General features: G+C 31.0%; 5 protein-coding genes across 12 annotated transcripts; 1 reads left to right on the top strand and 4 right to left on the bottom strand.

The window, feature by feature from the left end:
- Nucleotides 1-461: 461 nt before the first annotated feature.
- LOC105192515 (triokinase/FMN cyclase) lies at nt 462-5,415 on the bottom strand. Of its 4 annotated transcripts, none has more exons than XM_011156702.3 (10): nt 4,386-5,415; nt 3,817-3,886; nt 3,595-3,705; nt 3,249-3,337; nt 2,470-2,686; nt 2,045-2,290; nt 1,515-1,904; nt 1,135-1,388; nt 869-996; nt 462-767 (listed from the first exon to the last, which is right to left on the bottom strand). In XM_011156702.3, the coding sequence occupies exons 1-10, from the start codon at nt 4,503-4,505 to the stop codon at nt 653-655; spliced, it is 1,740 nt and encodes a 579-aa protein (XP_011155004.1). In that variant the 5' UTR covers nt 4,506-5,415; the 3' UTR covers nt 462-652. The 4 variants fall into 4 exon arrangements, with proteins under 4 accessions (XP_011155004.1, XP_025161507.1, XP_025161509.1 ...); XM_025305722.1 differs by having other exon boundaries at nt 4,382-4,471; XM_025305724.1 differs by having other exon boundaries at nt 660-767; nt 869-908; nt 4,386-4,693.
- LOC109503582 (pescadillo homolog) lies at nt 4,759-8,223 on the bottom strand. The gene is made up of 9 exons (XM_019845695.2): nt 8,014-8,223; nt 7,623-7,856; nt 7,026-7,533; nt 6,806-6,945; nt 6,466-6,725; nt 6,185-6,372; nt 5,905-6,110; nt 5,438-5,799; nt 4,759-4,909 (listed from the first exon to the last, which is right to left on the bottom strand). The coding sequence occupies exons 1-8, from the start codon at nt 8,035-8,037 to the stop codon at nt 5,536-5,538; spliced, it is 1,824 nt and encodes a 607-aa protein (XP_019701254.1). The 5' UTR covers nt 8,038-8,223; the 3' UTR covers nt 4,759-4,909; nt 5,438-5,535.
- An 806-nt stretch (nt 8,224-9,029) lies between these two features.
- Cchl (Cytochrome c heme lyase) lies at nt 9,030-11,152 on the top strand. Of its 3 annotated transcripts, XM_011156700.3 has the most exons (5): nt 9,040-9,183; nt 9,278-9,349; nt 9,623-9,851; nt 9,958-10,316; nt 10,748-11,152. In XM_011156700.3, the coding sequence occupies exons 3-5, from the start codon at nt 9,636-9,638 to the stop codon at nt 10,992-10,994; spliced, it is 822 nt and encodes a 273-aa protein (XP_011155002.1). In that variant the 5' UTR covers nt 9,040-9,183; nt 9,278-9,349; nt 9,623-9,635; the 3' UTR covers nt 10,995-11,152. The 3 variants fall into 3 exon arrangements, with proteins under 3 accessions (XP_011155001.1, XP_011155002.1, XP_011155003.1); XM_011156699.3 differs by lacking the exon at nt 9,278-9,349 and having other exon boundaries at nt 9,030-9,183; XM_011156701.3 differs by lacking the exon at nt 9,040-9,183 and having other exon boundaries at nt 9,342-9,494.
- An 818-nt stretch (nt 11,153-11,970) lies between these two features.
- Nucleotides 11,971-14,760, bottom strand: LOC105192511 (histone-lysine N-methyltransferase SETMAR). Its single transcript, XM_011156691.3, has one exon. It carries the CDS (start codon nt 14,716-14,718, stop codon nt 13,954-13,956), a length of 765 nt encoding a protein of 254 aa, XP_011154993.1. The 5' UTR covers nt 14,719-14,760; the 3' UTR covers nt 11,971-13,953.
- Nucleotides 14,592-17,665, bottom strand: LOC105192513 (traB domain-containing protein). 3 transcript variants are annotated; one of them, XM_019845696.2, is made up of 9 exons: nt 17,559-17,625; nt 17,389-17,487; nt 16,881-17,162; nt 16,144-16,349; nt 15,898-16,012; nt 15,695-15,831; nt 15,210-15,619; nt 14,881-15,034; nt 14,592-14,769 (listed from the first exon to the last, which is right to left on the bottom strand). In XM_019845696.2, exons 3-9 carry the CDS (start codon nt 17,152-17,154, stop codon nt 14,737-14,739), a joined length of 1,329 nt encoding a protein of 442 aa, XP_019701255.2. In that variant the 5' UTR covers nt 17,155-17,162; nt 17,389-17,487; nt 17,559-17,625; the 3' UTR covers nt 14,592-14,736. The 3 variants fall into 3 exon arrangements, with proteins under 3 accessions (XP_019701255.2, XP_011154995.2, XP_019701256.2); XM_011156693.3 differs by lacking the exon at nt 17,389-17,487 and having other exon boundaries at nt 17,559-17,665; XM_019845697.2 differs by lacking the exon at nt 17,389-17,487 and having other exon boundaries at nt 17,049-17,162; nt 17,559-17,665.
- Between the last annotated feature and the right edge of the window lie 742 nt (nt 17,666-18,407).

The raw sequence follows: 18,407 nt of genomic DNA, 5'->3' as shown, positions 1-18,407 counted from the left end.
GAAAAAGATAATGCTCTCAATCTGGTGGGATTGGAGAGGTGTGGTGTTTTTCGAATTCTTACCAAGGAATGTTACGATCAATTCGGACGTGTACTGTCAACAGCTCGACAAATTGAACGAAGCAATAGCAGAAAAGCGACCAGAATTGATGAATCGCAAAGAAGTGATCTTTCATGACAATGATCGATCCCAAACATGTTTGATGACCCGTAAAAAATTGTTAAAGCTTGGTTGGGATGTGTTACCTCATCCACCATATTCGCCAGACCTTGCACCATCAAGCTACCATTTGTTTCGGTCTTTGCAAAACTCCTTGAATGGAAAAACATTTGCTTCAGATGACACTATCAAAAGGCACTTGGTTCAGTTCTTCGTTAATACAGATAGGAAGTTTTTCAAGGATGGGATCATGAAGCTTACAGAAAGATGGCAGAAGGTCATCGAACAAAATGGGCAATATATCATTGACTAATGTTCATTCTTTGTATAAAACGAACTTGAGAATCACTGGAAAAAATACAATGATTTTCTTAACAACTCAATATCTTATAGTAATATGAATAAATATCAAATCAGAATATATTAAGAGATAAAATAAACTCTTTACTCTTAAATAATATATCTCAACTGAGAAAGGTAACATAAGTAGGTATCAAAATGTTATCAACTGCACTGTAATAGCATCAATCCATATTGCTGCAGCATATGCTCCTGCATCCTCTTTTGTTAAATATTTGGCTTGTTTTACATAACTTGCGCGTCCCGCTCTGTTAATAAACATTAAATACATATTAAACAAAACAAAAACATTATTTTATTAGAAATATAATATATAACTAATGCATAATTTATTATAATTTATTTATACTTAGGCTTCATATCTTTTGTAGAATCGCATCCTTTCCACGCTGCTGCGGCAATTTTAGAATAAAAAACATTGCAATCTTTACTTGGTATTTTTTCATATGTTGTATATACAGCATCCATTGTATCGATCTTAACATATACAAATGAGAATATATTTTTTTTTGTCTTTATAAAAAGTTACTACAAATATGTATTATTTTTTATCAAAAAAATGAGAAGTATATACACTTTCTGATTTACTGCATTTTAAAACATAGAAATACAGACCATAGTCCTGTCTCCAACTTTTGCTTTCCCATATCTTTTTAAACAATTTAAGCCACTGTAGAATGCACGGAACCAAGCACATCGCAAGTCTTTTCCTTGCTTGCATGATGCCAGCTCTTTTGCACTGCTCGTAAAAAATAAACAATACAGAGCTCCGGAAGTCCCACCCATATGTTCCTCAGCTATATTCGCTATTTCCGATAACATTGCTGCTGGATGTGATAAGGGCAAATCACTCAAATTATTTAAGATACCTAAAATTATATATAATGAATTAATTTATAATTAATATTATATTGAATTAATGATAAATTAAATTTTTATGTAATCCAATCTAATAGAAAAAAAATAGGATGTACACATATCGTTAAATATTTTACCATCGGCGAATCTTCTCAGCGTTGATCCACAATCTCCATCTCCACAACCACGGTCCAACTCGTTGAGATATGCCTCCTTCTCAATGATAGCTGCACATGCTTTTTCTAAACACAACCTTGTCAAATGTTGTTCTTGTATATTTAACGATATTCCTATCTTTTCTGTTATCCTTTTTTCCGCGTGTTCAGCTGGAATGCGAGTAACGGTCGAAGAAATGCTGTAGCTGCGACCCGGCCAGCAAGGTGCTGCCGTTTCGTCGTCAAGATATTTGACGAGCACGTCCTTGTGACTTTCTATCAATTTTAGTACACTTACATGTACACCGGCGCTATTTAAGGATGTCATCAAAACGCCTGAATAAACGCGAATAGCGTGTATACTCATATTTTCTGTAATGCAGAAAGCTGTATTAAGAGAAACGTCGTGTAATAAGTATTACGAAAAGGATCTCCGGAAACTCAGAATTTGTGCTTGCGTCAAGGAAGTCAATATGTTAATACATGAAGAAGTTTGAGATAACGTTACTCACGAAGCTGATTTACAACTTCATGAACGATGATTCCTTGTTCTAACTGACTTAAACCACCGAAATTGTTAACTATCACTGCGATCGAGTTGTTAGCGGTTAAAACTAAAGTTTTGCAAATGCGTTCCAACATCACTGACACCATTTCGGACGCAGTTCCAAGCTTGATTCTCTCGTAGCCCGCCTCTCCGTGTACACCCATTCCGCACTCCACTTCATCATATGCAAGTTCGAACATCAGATCCTGACCTGCATGCAATTTTTTTCTTTAAATACCTTCTTCCCTCGACAGGATTTCTCAGATCATTATACTATTGTTTATAAGTCACTTAAATACAATCACTATAAAATTTGATGTTGATTTTTGAAATCACACCGTAAAATGCAAACGTTAATTCGTCCGGATCATTATGTATGACATAATATACCTGGTATAGCGCATGCGGTTAACCCGACTCCATACGTTGCTGTATTTTGTGAAACGTGTCGCGCAATTTCTGTCACTTCGTGCAGAGGTGATCCTCTCTCAGCAAGAGCGCCTGCAATTTTGATAACGAACAACATGCCCACCAGAGCACGTTTACCGGTCACACCTTGTTCACTTGCGGGAATACTGCAGTCATCGTCAACAGTTATTTCTTCCACCTGTTGTCACATTAACATATTAGACGTTAGTACAGATAATAATATAATCCCAGTAAACACAATATTACATGTAATGTGCATGTTAATTGTAATTTCCTACTCAACAATATAACTGTTATACTGGGTGATCCGAAATTCCTGCATTCGGAGTACAGGACATAATACTTTATGCTAAAACAAACAATTTTTTCCTTTAGCAAAATTGCATCCGACAAGTAGTTTTTGCAGGAGAGCGTGTTAAATTTAACGAATAAGCGCTCTAGAGCGCTTTCGGATCATCCAGTATAACAGTTATATTGTTGAGTAGGAAATTACAATTAACATGCACATTACATGTAATACATGCTGTACATATGTGTTTGCTGGGATTACACGTATAAAATATTTCTGCACAGATTCCTTCAGACCTCTTATTTCTTTTTAAAACACACATTCATCCTTTTCTTATTAAATATTAATGAAAAAAAAAAGAACCTCTCCGAATTTTTTTTTCTTCTTCCAGATCTCTATTTTAATATAATGTTTTCATAAAACGCAAAGCAGAGAATATTTATTAATTTACCTTGATGCCTGCTAGCTGAGCCTTTTCGATGGCTATACCGAAATTTAAACAATCCCCTGTATAATTAGGTACCACGACTAGAACACCAGCTGGAAAGAGACACTGATAAAATATTGAGATTATTTGCATTTAATAAAAATCTCTTAAAAATCTCCGACATCTTAAAAAGTATAAATTTTCATTTTTATTTCATTTTTATTCTTAATATTCAGATGTATAAGATCATACAAAACGTTTTATTTATATTTATAAAAGGAAGTAAAAAGAAACGAACATTTTTAAATTATTCGAACACATTTAGATTGTAAAAACACTTATTTCTATGAAAAAGAAAACGCAATAAGACCTTTATTGTTTTTCCCAATGTACTGAAGAGCATGTGTGATGTGAGTAGACGGTGGGGCCGCAAAAATAGATCCCGCTATAGAAGCTGTCAACATGCCAGCTCCAACAAAGCCTAAAAAATATAAGAAATGCTGTCATAAGAATAAAAGTTTAAATCGAAACTGTGAGATATTACATGCAGGTGTGATCTACACAGAGCATAAAAATAATACAAATAAATTACCTGCGGCAAATGGTTCATGTCCGCTGCCACCGCCGCAAATCAATGCTACCTTGTCTTTACGATCTCTATACTGTGAAAAAAATCTTATTTCGAGAATAAATTTTATAAAAGTATCGTGTCAATCATTTTCGATAATTCGGCCAAAAGTTGTAAATAAAAATATAGAATGACGATAAATTACTAAAAGTAATACAAAATTTCGTATTTTTCTATTAATGACTATTCGTTAGCACTCGGTACATTACTGATTAACTATATATCACTATTACTGATTAATCCTTTATATCCTAAATTAATTTACCCAAGACTTTATTAAATTTTTGCGTAATTAAATAACTCTTGGCATATCATAAACATAAGACAGGAAAATAAATTTTGTAACAATTCAATGATGAATTTTGACGTGGCATTTGTAAGTACCGACAGGAATGTAGGGTAAGACACGGGAAAAAGGTTCAAGAGCGCATATATAGAGCGGTACTTTGAAGTACCGTCAGGATACAAAGGGTTAAGCAACAGCTATTCGTCACGAGTGCAATTAGTGGAAACATATTTGCGTATTTACATACACCTGGCGATAATACAACTTTGTGCGATATTTGATATTCTAATTGCGGATAAGTATAACATAATCCTGACAACGCTTCTGACACAGCATTCTGTATTGAATTGACCAAATTTTTGGACATTGTCACGACAAATTGAGAGCACTAAACGACGCGTCAAACGGATGAACTTTTATTGTAATCCATTGACCTTTACTTAAGTGACGTATACAATCTGAGAAGAATCGTACGATAGAAGCGACATTATTATTCAGCATTTTACATTTATCGTTCAAAGCATGAGTTTAACCATAAAATGAATATAATTGACTAATAGTATAAGTTAGAGATGTAAGAAATAAGAGCCTTTTATATGCACGCAAGAGGATACTTTATATATGAGAGATAAATATGTTTCATTACAATATTATTTAAACTGTGTTGATATAAACAATGTATGTGCACTTTTTAACCAACTTATAACCTCCTCCGCTTGTTAGACATTTTTCTCGATATAATTCAGAAGCTTATATCGAATGAAAAAACTTCTGGAAAATATTTAACCAGTTCATTAGTGAACCAAAAATCAATGTGCCAAAATTAATAAAAATGAATAATTTCGTATCTTACATGGAAGCTTGTATATAAGAATTCTTTTTGGGTTAACTAGTAACGAATCTAGGATCGAAATTTTATGATTCCAAATAACGGAATATAGTGGCTTCAAGTAGCTAACTTTGATATTTCATTGTGGATATCAAACTCGACATATATTTTTGGTCGCAGATAACAACTGTAATAAATCCGAAATTCCCATCATACCATTCGGTAAAGAATTTCTTTCAAAATATTTCACCTGCTAATAATGGGGATATTAATGTAAAAAAAATATTTTTCAAAAACTAACAAAATTAAATATTTATGTATTGCCACATTGAATCCACCATTATGAATTTCTTAAATATGATTCCGAATTTATAGTTAGCGACCCAAACAACATGGGTGTATCAAGTTTGATGCAAATCTGTTGAAAATTAGCAAAATTATTCATGGTACTTACTATATAGTATACTTACTTAGTATATATGAGTTATTACCTGTTAAGAACACATTTTTCAAATTTCAAATTTAAGAACAAAACATACTTTATTTTGTATCTAAATAATTATTTTATTTAACAGATTACTTCCTTTTTTTTTATATTACGCTGCTTCTTTGCTTCTTCCTTTTTATTAGCATCATGGATACGCCTCTTCTTTCGCAAAAGCCAGATAGCTTTACGTCTCTCTTCTCGACCTTTCATCATGCTTCTGTACAGATTTCGATTTTTCCTTGGGATCATTTTTTCTCGGAGACGATATTCCTGCTTCTGACGCTGGGCTTCTTCCCATGTATTTTTTTTTGCGATTTCACCAACCTTTACCTTCATATTTTTCTTCTACAAATTTATATGTATACACATATGTCAATAAATTAATAAACTTATGAATGTTACCTATATTAATTTTCAAAACAATTACAGAGCATATACAAATAATAAAACCTTTTGTAATCGTTCTTGTCCCTTCTCTTGTTCAGTAACAATTTGTGCATCGTTATTGACATCATTTTCTTCTTTTCCTTGTTTTTTTTCTTCTTCCTCAGTTTCTTCGTCACTTTCCATATTTAAGTCATCATTATCAATGTCCTCTTCTTCATCTTTACCTTCCTCTTCATCATCTTCAGTTTCTTCTTTAAGATCTGTTTCGACTAAAGACCAAAATATAAATTATATTGTCGTAGCTTTTACAATCGTATATACTTATTTAAAGTAAAAACCTTACAATCATTTAGTTTATAATCAGGATCCATAAGAGCACGTTCTTCTGGAGGGATATAAGTTTGATCTTGCTGTGCATCTGTAAATGGTGATAGATGAGGAGGAAGAATAGCACCCATCAGGTATTTTTCTACAGGTAATAATTCTCTTGCATTTACACTATCGAAAATCCACTGTGGTTGTACATAAAACCTAGAAAGAGTATATTAATGCCTTTAAAGAAAATGATATTTATATATATATATATATATCATAAGACATTAAATGTAATAAGTTATATAATACCTTGACATATACTGTTTATCTATGTGTGGTCTGTCTACAACTTGATGAGTTATTGTTTCATCTTTTTCATCGAAAGTGGCACCAATAAAAAGTGATTTGTCCCAAGATACTTCTCCACCAAAACAACGTATAATGAATACTAACGGTTCCCTAGGTACCTCTCTATTTATAAAAATCTTTTTGTCTTTAAACAAGTTTTTTAACTTTTGTACTTTCTCAGCTTCTATTCTAGCAGTTTCTATCTTCGTAGAGTCTGTTTCCTAATAAATATATTCTCTTAGTGATATATAAATTTTACATATATAGATCTAAACACTTAATTAATATTGTTTAGACTTACATTTGAGAAATTATCAATTTCAGTTTCGGCTTCTTCAACAATTTGTATCGAAGGATCTAAACAAACCAATGGTACATTCAATGTACTTATTCTCTCTGATACAAATGCTTCTTCATCAATCAAAGCTTTTTCTAAATTTCCTGTATAAAATAATATTAATATAAATACATGTAAATATATAACAAAAATAGTTTCAAGTTAATTTTATACATAATCTTACCAGTGTTAGTAAACTTGGGAGGATAATATAAATTTAGACTATGATATAATCTATAATTTACAAAACCAAGCATCACAATATAAAATTCTACAAATGTAGACATGACTTTGAAGTCGACATCATTCTTTGCTTGAGGTTCAAAACAAAAATGATGCGGCACTATCCATGTTATAATTTGCCCTTTTAGTTCTGCCTGGTAATAATATCCTTTGATGGATACAAATACTTTACGTAATGCTTTAGCTGCAATTACAGCATGGAGAAATTCAATTGTTAATCTTCTACATAATAATGATTGGTCTCTTGGTATGTGAGGTAATGATGGAAATGTGCTGAATAAAAAGCAAAGGGTAAGACAGTCATCTAAATCCCGTAGAGCATCTATAAATGTTGGATAACGTTCTTTGACTATATGATCCAGCTTTAATGTAGGATGATTGTTCAAATATCTTCTTACTTTAGCAAAATCTTTCATTGCTTTTGCTCTTCCAATTTTTCTGTTGAATATCTATTAAAATATATTATTGTAAAATATAGAACTATAAATATAATCTTTATTATATAAATATTGATCTTTTTATATGTTGTCATACATACCTTGTAATCTCTGAGTTTTAATATAATCGGTTCATGCATCAAAAATAGAATATCCTTTTTATGATATAAAGTTTTAATGCCAGGTTCACCCTTTTGTGCTCTTTTACGATTGCGTGGTTCCCTTGGATATATGCCTTTTAAGATGCATACTTTACGGAAATCATTTAATGTTAACTGTAACTTCCTGAGAGCAGCTCTTCTTGTTATAAATTGTGCTCCCTCACCAGTCTGATACTGTAAATTTAAGTGATATCATAATTTTAATTTATAGTAACATTATTAAGTTGATAAATTTTTTAACAAATATTATTTAACTTGATCCTACTTTCATAATTAGATATATTAAATATTTATATATTATAAGTAAAAAAGATTTATTTGCGTCTCTTACCTTCTTTTTACCTCTTACAACCATTATGATACACTTTAATATTAAAATTTATATGGATGAATATGTTAGATTCACAAGAAGTAACACAAACATGTGCTCACAGTTTTTCCAATGGCGTGCGCCTCATTTTTATATTGTGGCTGACAACCATATGGTCTGTTTCTTTGTAGCTGCACTGCTGAACTGGTGCAATAAGCTAGAGTGAGAAAACCTATATTTGTCTCATTTTAACTTATTGCACCAGTTCAATAATGCAGCTACAAAGAACAGACCAATACTTTGGCCATATTGCAATGCCAGCACTGAAAATCTATAATATACGTGACACGAACTATGTATTTTCAGTACTGGTAGTGAATTTTGGAACATAGCCCTTGTGGCCACTTTCTAAAACATCAGATTCAAGGCAGTTTTCAATAATATTTACAAATTTTTAGGGACAGTATTGAGAAATCATTCTGTATACTAGGGATAAACGATATGGCTAGTTGTACATTAGACGCGGCACGCTTGCCGCGCGGTGGAAATTGGTTAAGGAATACTGTGGTAGCCATTCAGAATCTTGCTTGCCCGGAAATAGTATTTATATACATGCGACATGTGGAACGTTAGGGCCAGAGCACAGACTTCTGCATAACGCATAATACACAACGCATAAGAGAACAAATCAGACTTCTTCTTGATCCAAATTTCTGTCCTGAGGAGGGAAATGAAGAAAACTAATTGGTTTATTCTTTTATGTGTTATGTATTATGTGTTATGCAAAAGCCTGTGCTCTTGCCTTTTCATAAAGGCATAATGCAACGCATAAGAAAATGGACCAATTAGAGTCTTTCATTTCAAGCGTGGCAATAGAAATGAGGATTCTGATTGGTTTATTTCCTTATGCGTTTGTATTCTCGCTTTAATTGGCTACTGCGATATTCCCTAATCAAACGTCCTGTATGGCAACCGGTCTGAAAACAGTTCCATGAACTAAAATAGGTGTTGGTACTTGTCTATAAGATGGCGCGAGAATTTGTATCAGGTCTAGAAAGATACAGTGTGTTGGTCATCTAATTTGTTCATTTATTATACTCATAATTCCTGCACAGTCAATCACTTCGAATACTTCGAATTCTTGATTTGTATGTATTATATATCGCATTTTAGGAAGACTAAAAAATTCAGGTATTTTAATTCTCACATGTATGTTATGTGTAACTTATGTAGATGTCTATTTAACACTCATTATATAATGATATACATGTAAGTGAATCTTTAGGGCGCGAAATAGAGGAATCATAAATTGCTAAAATTAGGATTTCATCAATTATATACGTCGAAAGTCAACGATGTAAGATCATTGATAATTTTCAATAAACTTGATAGAAACTACAAAAAAATATGTAGCCGTATTTTGCAAGCATGTTTTTTGTACAAATATCTTCATATTCTGTCATGTTATATTGCATAATCCTTATTTAAAACTTGTTTTCTAAGTATGTCATTCTTCAAAATTATCTTTATTAAATTAAATTAATTTTAAACACTACCAATTATCTATTGTATTTTATAAGTAATGTTTATACTGCTTGTTTTTATATCTCTATTATTTTCTTATTGCAAGAGAGTCAATTAAAATGGGTAATGCTCTTGTTACGGCATCTGTGTCAGCCACTGATATAATAGCACCAATATCTCAGCAAACTACCAAATCTAGCAATATGAAAGAATGTGGAAGTAATCCATCAGCAGAATGTCCAATGCATAGACCAAATCGATTAAATACTATAGATTATACCAGCAAATGTCCAATAGATAAAATGGATGGAAGTGATATAAATCCATTAAATATGGTATGAATAGTACAAGGATTATTTTATAAATATTTGTAATATACTTAGAATATATACTTGGGATCTTGCAATATTAAACTTATCATGAATTAATGTTTAATTGTAGATGTCACCAGCAAATCAACAACCTTCTCCAGGTCAGCCATTCCCATTACCAACGAATAGAGAAGTCTCATCGATACCAAATGCAACTAAACCTGGAGATGAAAATTGGCAATATCCTTCTCAACAGATGTTTTGGAATGCTATGTTAAGGAAAGGGTGGCGATGGGAAGACAGTGATATCACTCCACAAATTATGGATGTCATAGTAAAGATTCATAATGTTAACAATGAGCAAGCGTGGAAGGAGGTTCTCAAATGGGAAGCCCTTCATGCATGTGAATGCAGCAGTCCCAAATTGCTTAGTTTTTCTGGGAATGCAAAAAAATATTCTCCACGTGCACGTATTCGTTATTGGATGGGGTATGTTATTCTCATGATTCAAACTATATAAAAATTATTTACAAACTATATAAGGATATATTTTCTCAGTTACCATTTTAATTTAGAATCAATTTTCTCTTTATCAAAATATCAAAACAAGTAGAGTTCAAGTTATAAATGATTGAAACAATTTGCTATTTGCAGCAGAATTTGTAGAATCAAGTAGATAGCAAAATGATTTTTCAACTGATTTCAAGTTTACTTTAGTATATATACTTTACCAGAATTTTAATTCAAGATTAACTGTAAAATTGTGCTAAAAATTGAAAAATTATAATAAAGTAATGACTTTCATCAATATTTATTATTCAAGAAACAGGAAGTCATCATTAAAAATATTCAAACTTCTTGAAACATTACAATTTTTGAGTGATATCTCACGTCATAAACTTTCTATGAAATCTTTTCAGATACAAACTACCATTTGATCGACATGATTGGATCGTGGATCGCTGTGGTAAACCTGTAAGATATGTCATTGATTATTACGAAGGTGATAAGGTTTATGAGAATTATTCAATTGCATTACTCGATGTACGGCCTGCTATGGATTCGTGGGAAAATGTTTGGGATCGAATGAAAGTAGCATGGTGGAGGTGGAGATATCAACCTAATGATGAGCCAATATCTACTGCATCTGCTGCCAATACACAGTAATTAATATAAATTGATACTAAAATGAAGTAATCTAGTTTGAAGTTTTAATAAAATAATAATGCCTTAATAATTGCGTATAATATGACGCTTATTATACATTAAGTTATTGTTATCTTATAAAAGATTGCAGAATATCACAATAAAGTGAATCAAAAAAAGTATGTTTGTGCATCATAATCTTTTTTCACTATAATAGACTTGAGAAATGTAGAATATAATAGACGAAACTTGTATGTATACATATTTTAAATATTTATAAATATAATTTATATATGTATTATATATATAATTTATATATATAAGTTATATATATATTTATAAATATTTTAAATATTTATAAATGACAGTTATACATAAAAAGATGTATGATGTACAAATATGTACTTAACACAAGTACAAAAATTACTTTCTTATTCATTGTATATTAATGAAAATTAATGTCAGTATAGAGTTGAATGATTGTAAAGAATTTTGTATAAACTAAAGAAGAATCACTTTTAATTAGTTTAATCTATAAATTCACTGTTAAATATATAACTTCTTCTATATGATTGTAACTTGTATCATTGACGCAAGAAAATTTAGAAACTTATTGTCAATATCAAATGTTCTTTTTACACTTATTTTAAAGTTTTTACAGATATATAGTAATATGTATGTCCATTCAGTCGGCTTCAAATTAGAAATTATAATAAGGATTCGGCTTTTGATGATTTTATCAAATTCTGTATTATTAATGACTACATTGTTTATTGGAATTTAATAATTATCATTCCTTCATTTCTCACAGTAAGGGAATTGTAATTTGGGTCTATGGCACTTTGTTTCTTGTTACAAACTCTACACTATAAACTAGTTCGTTAATAAATTATCGAAATAAATCTATCGCAAAATATTAGATAATTTGTACCTTTGCTAAATTATATCACTTAATTATACTTCCTAGATATGAGCATAAGAGGTAATTAGGCAAATGTTATGTCGTAAAGTATACATCATTTTATTGTCAACATATAACTATTTATCTTCCTTCCAATTCGCATAATTTACAGATTTTTAATATAGATTAGATTAATTTGACTTTGTACATATTACATGATAAATCTTATGTAAATTCATCGATGACAGCGTCGAGATTCAAATTTCATCAATTAATTATGGAAATAAATAATTACTTCATACAGAATTTATATCTCGATAAATTAAAAAAAATCAACCTGGTCTTAAATTAAAAACGCCGAGATTTGCATGTAAGCATAACATCTAATGCTAGTTTCGCAATAAACATAACTGACTTCAGAAGCATTTATCCTGGCAGGTTCATATACAGACATAGCAAGCCATATTTCATCTACGAATATTCAACCATTTACTATTTGATATAAGCATATGTCTAATATCCTCAAATGTTACAAGTGATGTATAAGATTTCCTAAATGTAATATACAACATATGATTATACATAAGATATTCTGAATTTTTTAATGAATATGTAACATTGAATATTGGATTGTTTAAATTAATTCTATTATATTACAAATCACTGTTTATATGTTTCAAAGGCAGTTATTGGGAGCTATATTCATCGCTGGTATAGCATAAATAAGCATCTACCAATCTCTTAGTTAAAGTATTCACACAATTACAAAAAAGAAAAAAATATATATATATATATGTATATATTTATACAATATATGTTTCCTATAAAATTTAAACGGATTATTCATAACCCAATTTATGCTATTTTATTTTTATATATTAGTATTAATATACCGTATTTGTGTGTATTTCATTGATCCTTTTTAACAATTGGAAAATATTAAGTTTCAATGACTCGATGTTACATAATTCAAATATATCCTATACTTAATATGCATATAATATGTGTATACATACATATGATTAAAACTCTTATAGTATGACTGATATGAATATCGTAATAATATTTCGTATATTAATTTTAGTTCTATAATTGAAGAGATATTTGATTCGCTGTTTGTCGTTTGTCGTTTCAATAAGAAGCAATTATTGAATGTATACCAATAATTGGCAACTTTTGGTAATGTCTACTTTCTTGAAAACTGAACACCACGTTGGTTGCATTAATTACCACTTACTTTATATTTCGTTATGTGTAATAAAGTCAAATACCAAGCAGGACAAATACTATTTTGACTATAAAACTTGTTTCCCAGGTACTTTTAGCTAAATACTGTTTTTAGGAAAATGGTATATGATATTTTCTCTGTTGGCACATTAAATAATTTATATATACTGACATAACGAAAAAACAATACTACCAACGTGCTGGTTCATACCTTATATATATACTCTATATACTTTAATTAAAGATAAAGTATATATGATAGAACTGATCCGAGATATATTATATATATATATAAGTAATAAAATCCTATACATAGTAAAATATAAAATAATAAATAGCACAAGCTACTTAAACGTCAAATTTCATTGAAGCTTAAAGTCACAATGTGAAAATACATAGGATATCTCGCTTATATACGTGACATTCTATATATTAGGAATTGATAGCATTGATTTATTGAAGAGAAGTATCAATTAGTACATAGAGGAAGCGACTGAGATGCATGATGATGACCAATGTAATTAGACATATTCTCTTTGTGTATGTACATACATGTTTATATGCATATGTATGTCAAAACTTGTTTTTTAAAAATTTATGTTCAAAGTTTTATTACATATAACCAGTCATAGAACTACATGTCTGTTTGTGAAAATTTTGATTTATATACTTGATCTTATTTTAATTTATGATATCGAATGTTTCAAGACGCGTAATTTTTTCGTCGCCATTTTGACTTTATACAAATAACTAGTAGATCAAATTTTGCGATACAAATTTTACAAGCGTTAAACTAGCTTTATCATTATAAAATTGTACGCAAATAATTTTAATAAAGCGTATCTCATGCTGTCAAACTATATTATGCGGTAAGCGACCGAAACAATTATTAGAACCACAAAGACAAACAGTATCACTGAGATGATGGACGGAATCAGCTGTTAGTCCACCAGCATAATTAAAAGTCACTTCCTCCTCACTCTTTATTTCCCTAGATGCAAATAAGCATAATCGAGGTACGATTCCTTCTATTCTCACCGGAACGAGGCTAGAGTTAGGATCACAACTATGATTAGCGTAGCGTCCAATATTGCCAAAATACTCAGGATCTATACAAGTTACGGTGACGCGGTCGCCAAAATGCTCCCGCACTACGAGTACATAATTCATCGTGTTAAACTTTTTATTAATTTCAATTCGATTTCGCGCTTCTTGCAGACCTATCACTTCTCCGGCATATTCACAAATGAATTGGCCCTTTTTGATGGTTTTATTCGTGAAGAGACCAAGACCTTTGTTGACGACTTCACGCACAGTCAAACAATTCAGTGGACCATTCTGCACCAATCTATTACCGCAATATAATTGGCATTTGCACTTACGATTACATTCGAATATCGGTACAGATACTTTTTCGTCGATGATTCGTGCATTGGAATAATTAGCAGAACCACGTGTACAAGAGCAATTGTAACATTCGACTGTACACGAGCAACCAAAGGAATATTCCGATTCGAAATCTACTACATCTATACCAGGCCCCGGTATATTATTTACTACATACATCACACCGGCTAGAGTGTGTTCATACTTGTCGCTAGAAGCAATCGCTTCCATGCTTACCCCAATCGTGTATCAACAAAGAAACCCAAAGAAGTCCGAGATTGCCTTTCGAGACAAAGGCAGCACGAGATAAAAGAGGAAAGATATTGTTTTATAATAAAAAAAAAAATTGTTTTGGTGAATAAAATTCCAGCTATCTTATCGCGCGGCACTAACCTTTAGAAGTCCCTCAACCGATGACTTGATAGAATGAAATGTAAAAGCAACAGGTACTGCTATAACTTTGTAGCTTACATAAATTACAGCACTGAGCACAGACGCTTTGACGGTCAGCTTCAGGATTTTACTCGACATTGACGGTGGTGGTACTCTATGAAGAAATGAAACGGTAAATTGCCGAGTAATGATATGTTAGTTTAATGTGTAAAATGTCTCAAAAATCACGATCGTAATTTTTTCTTAAATCATTTAAAATCATTAACATTAAGATCACAGATAGCAGGAAATTCTATATAAGGTACATTATATGATAATTTTATACGTACTTTAAAATAGGTGATATATCAGTAGGCTGAACTTTACCCCAATTTTCGATAATACCTGGTGTGTGCCCTAAACCAACGATTCCAACAACTCGCATTGGTTTGATACCATGGGGTGTAAATTGAGGCATACAAGCTATTTGCAGCGAGTACGTTAGATAAATATCTCTTTCCTTGATAAACACTTCTCCTAATACTGGAAATTCTCCTTTCATGCTAGCAATCATTTCGTCCAACATCGATCGCTGTTTACAGAGCTCGACATCTTCCTGGGTAATGGGTCTCTTCATAAATGCCAAGTGCCAACCTAGCTTTATAGTCTGCCACCACGATAACGATCGTAGTGCACGTTCCATTGTTATATGAATAGGTCGATCGGCCATATGAATGATGCAATTTGGCACTTTTCTTGCCTGAAATAAACACAAATCAAATTATATTAATTATTATACACGAATAATTCTTTTTGCCGTTAAATGTATACCGACCTCTTCGAATGCTCTTCGGAACTCACCACCGGGTGGCATTCCGAGTTCTTTGGCAACATGAGCTGCCATTCTCAGCAACAAAACATGCAGTAAACCATTATAAACTCCTTCTTTTTTAAGTATATCCATGATACATTCTGTAATGAAATCAAGTGGTTATACAGCATATTGATAACTGCAAAATTATACAAACATAAACTTACGATAACTAAGATCCTTAGCACAACGAAATATAGCTTCTTCATCAAGTTGCAATATACCAACTCTAGCTTTACATAATTCAACCACGACTATATGAGGTTGTACTGCTTGTATAATCTGCAGAAAATAATTTCAATGAAAAAATATGCTTGACATAAACTTATAAATATTGATATTAGAGTCATTTGTAAAATTACAATTGTACTGTACTGAAATAAAAAAAATATATATGTACACACTCCAGTTACCTTTGACACATCATTTTGACTTTCGATACTAAAATGTGCTGTTCCTATTAAGTATAATTTTCCTCCATCTGGTGTGGTTAATAATGTCACAGTTTCTGGTAACCTATCATCAATAGTAGGATCATATTCTTTTATTCCTGGTATTTCATCCACAGCATGAGATTCTTTATTATGAGTACATGAGTTTATATTTGATTCATTATTTTCTGTAACAGAAACATATAGAAAACATTGTAAATACTATATAACATATAAAATACTATATAACAGCATATCAAAGTGTACTATATAACTGAATATGTGTTCAGTATAACATTTAATTTTACAATCACACCAATAATTATACTTTGAGATTTTGAAATTTTCTTTTTATTTCTATATTGCACTGGCATTCTTAGAAAATATTAATATACTCTGGCAAGTTTGTCTTATATTAGCAACACACAATGGCTGACTTATTTACATTTAGCACATAATGGCTGATTTATTATTAGATTATACAGAACATGAAACCTTAGAACACACTAGCTTTGAAATGTCATACAACTAAAGATGACATCAGAGAATATGTTTATCTTTCAAAAGTCAAAAGTATTAAGATAGAGGACAGTAAACAAATAGAAGCAAATAGGAAGCAAAAAATACTTTGAATCTACAGAAAAATCTAAATTTTATCATGTAACATAAATATGGGCTAATATGAAATAAGGTATGTATGATATAACAATGCATCTTACTTTGTTCATCAATAACTTCTTTGTCAGAAGAATCTGTGTTATTCTGGATACAGTTATCTTTTGGTATTTCTGATAAAGCACAATTACATGGTGTTACTGGTGTGGAACCTGGTTGTGGTTCTGAATTTGTTCGAAACCTATGTGTTGATCCAAAGAAAATATAATCACCCCTTTCGTCAATTATGTCATCATAGTTTTCATCTTCTGTCGATGATGCTTTTTGTTGTTGATCGTTGCTAATATTTCCATCAGTTTCATCAAGTTTGGATGCCATATTTTTATCTGAAAAATCCATATATTCTTCTATGATATTTCTACTTCAGTTTTTAGAGAATACTTGTATATACTTTATCATATCATATAACCGTTTCAATTGTATGCTACAATAGCTATCCAACAAATTTGTACAAATAAAAAAATACAGAAATGAGAATTAAAAATTATATATTTTTAGATTTAGACCAAAGAAAGGATATCTCTAAATTTCTTAAAAATTCAATCCTATTACCGTTAAATATATTTTTTTTACAGCCAATATGAATTGCTGCATGTTTTTAACCTTGCAGAAAACTTTTAATATGATTATGAAGATACATTCTCTGAGTTGCTACAATGATAAAATTCTCAATTTAACTTTTATTAGGTTGATTATTAATATTCATCATTCGGAGCACTTACACAACAAACCAAAATTTGAAGGAAAAGCTAGCGTATGGAGAAAAATGTACATCGAGAGACACACGTCAAATCATCGCTTGATCGTAATAACCGCGGTTCTGAGCGAAGAGACTAGATCCGCGTATCAAAGAAGACTTTTTACCGAAAGCGCTCATGATAAGCGCTTATCGGTAGTATTTTGTACTAAGTTCGTAATATTTGTCGGTATTCAAATTGTTAAGAAATATCTAATGAAATAACAAACTGATGAAATACTATTATTTCAATTGTCGCGAGATATATCAAATTATATAAGTTAAATTTAACTTATATAGTTATTGGGGATAATATTTTTCAATTATATAAACGACTGACAAATAACATTAAAATGATTTTTTGTGAATTTTTCAAATTTTTTATACAGTTTCCCATAAATTTTAAAAATTTTACATAAGTTACATATAAATTTTTATCAATTTCTAAGGACACTGTTGAACTGGTGCAATAAGTTAAAATGAGACAAATATAGGTTTTCTCACTCTAGCTTATTGCACTAGTTCAGCAGTGCAGCTAAAGAACAGACCAAATATTAATCAAAAATATGAAAACGAAATTTATTAAATTTACATATGTAACTCAAGTCCTTAGAAATTAATTATTTCTATTGGATATCAAATATCGTAAGTAGAATATCGAATGCACACTTTAATGGAGGATTCATACTGCATCCGATGTCCGATGTACGACGTCCGACATCCAATAGAAGAACAGTTTTCCAATGGAGAATTGAATTCTCCATTAAGCCCGTATCAGACTACCGACTATAGACGCCGACCCGATCGCCGACTATGACTGCCGACACTCAATGGA

Source organism: Harpegnathos saltator, unplaced genomic scaffold (assembly GCF_003227715.2).
Source record: "Harpegnathos saltator strain DR-91 unplaced genomic scaffold, Hsal_v8.6 scaffold71, whole genome shotgun sequence".
In the NCBI taxonomy this organism is placed as follows: domain Eukaryota; kingdom Metazoa; phylum Arthropoda; class Insecta; order Hymenoptera; family Formicidae; genus Harpegnathos; species Harpegnathos saltator.
The sequence above is the reverse complement of the archived record's forward strand: the minus strand, read 5'-3'. Positions and strand labels throughout refer to the sequence as shown.

Coding starts and splice junctions, on each gene's coding strand:
- LOC105192515 (XM_011156702.3), bottom strand. CDS start 4,505: ATGTCCAAAAATTTGGTCAATTCAATACAGAATGCTGTGTCAGAAGCG. Junction 2,291..2,469: donor AACCGCATGCGCTATACCAG/GTATATTATGTC, acceptor AATTGCATGCAG/GTCAGGATCTGATGTTCGAA. Junction 768..868: donor ACAAAAGATATGAAGCCTAA/GTATAAATAAAT, acceptor GTTTATTAACAG/AGCGGGACGCGCAAGTTATG.
- LOC109503582 (XM_019845695.2), bottom strand. CDS start 8,037: ATGGTTGTAAGAGGTAAAAAGAAG. Junction 7,534..7,622: donor TAAAACTCAGAGATTACAAG/GTATGTATGACA, acceptor ATATTTTAATAG/ATATTCAACAGAAAAATTGG. Junction 5,800..5,904: donor GACAAGAACGATTACAAAAG/GTTTTATTATTT, acceptor ATAAATTTGTAG/AAGAAAAATATGAAGGTAAA.
- Cchl (XM_011156699.3), top strand. CDS start 9,143: ATGTATTATATATCGCATTTTAGGAAGACTAAAAAATTCAG. Junction 9,184..9,622: donor AGGAAGACTAAAAAATTCAG/GTATTTTAATTC, acceptor TCTTATTGCAAG/AGAGTCAATTAAAATGGGTA. Junction 9,852..9,957: donor ATATAAATCCATTAAATATG/GTATGAATAGTA, acceptor GTTTAATTGTAG/ATGTCACCAGCAAATCAACA.
- LOC105192511 (XM_011156691.3), bottom strand. CDS start 14,718: ATGGAAGCGATTGCTTCTAGCGACAAGTATGAACACACTCTAGCCGGT.
- LOC105192513 (XM_011156693.3), bottom strand. CDS start 17,610: ATGTACATTTTTCTCCATACGCTAGCTTTTCCTTCAAATTTTGGTTTG. Junction 17,163..17,558: donor TTCAAATTTTGGTTTGTTGT/GTAAGTGCTCCG, acceptor TGGATTTTTCAG/ATAAAAATATGGCATCCAAA. Junction 16,350..16,880: donor AGAAGTTATTGATGAACAAA/GTAAGATGCATT, acceptor TTTCTGTTACAG/AAAATAATGAATCAAATATA.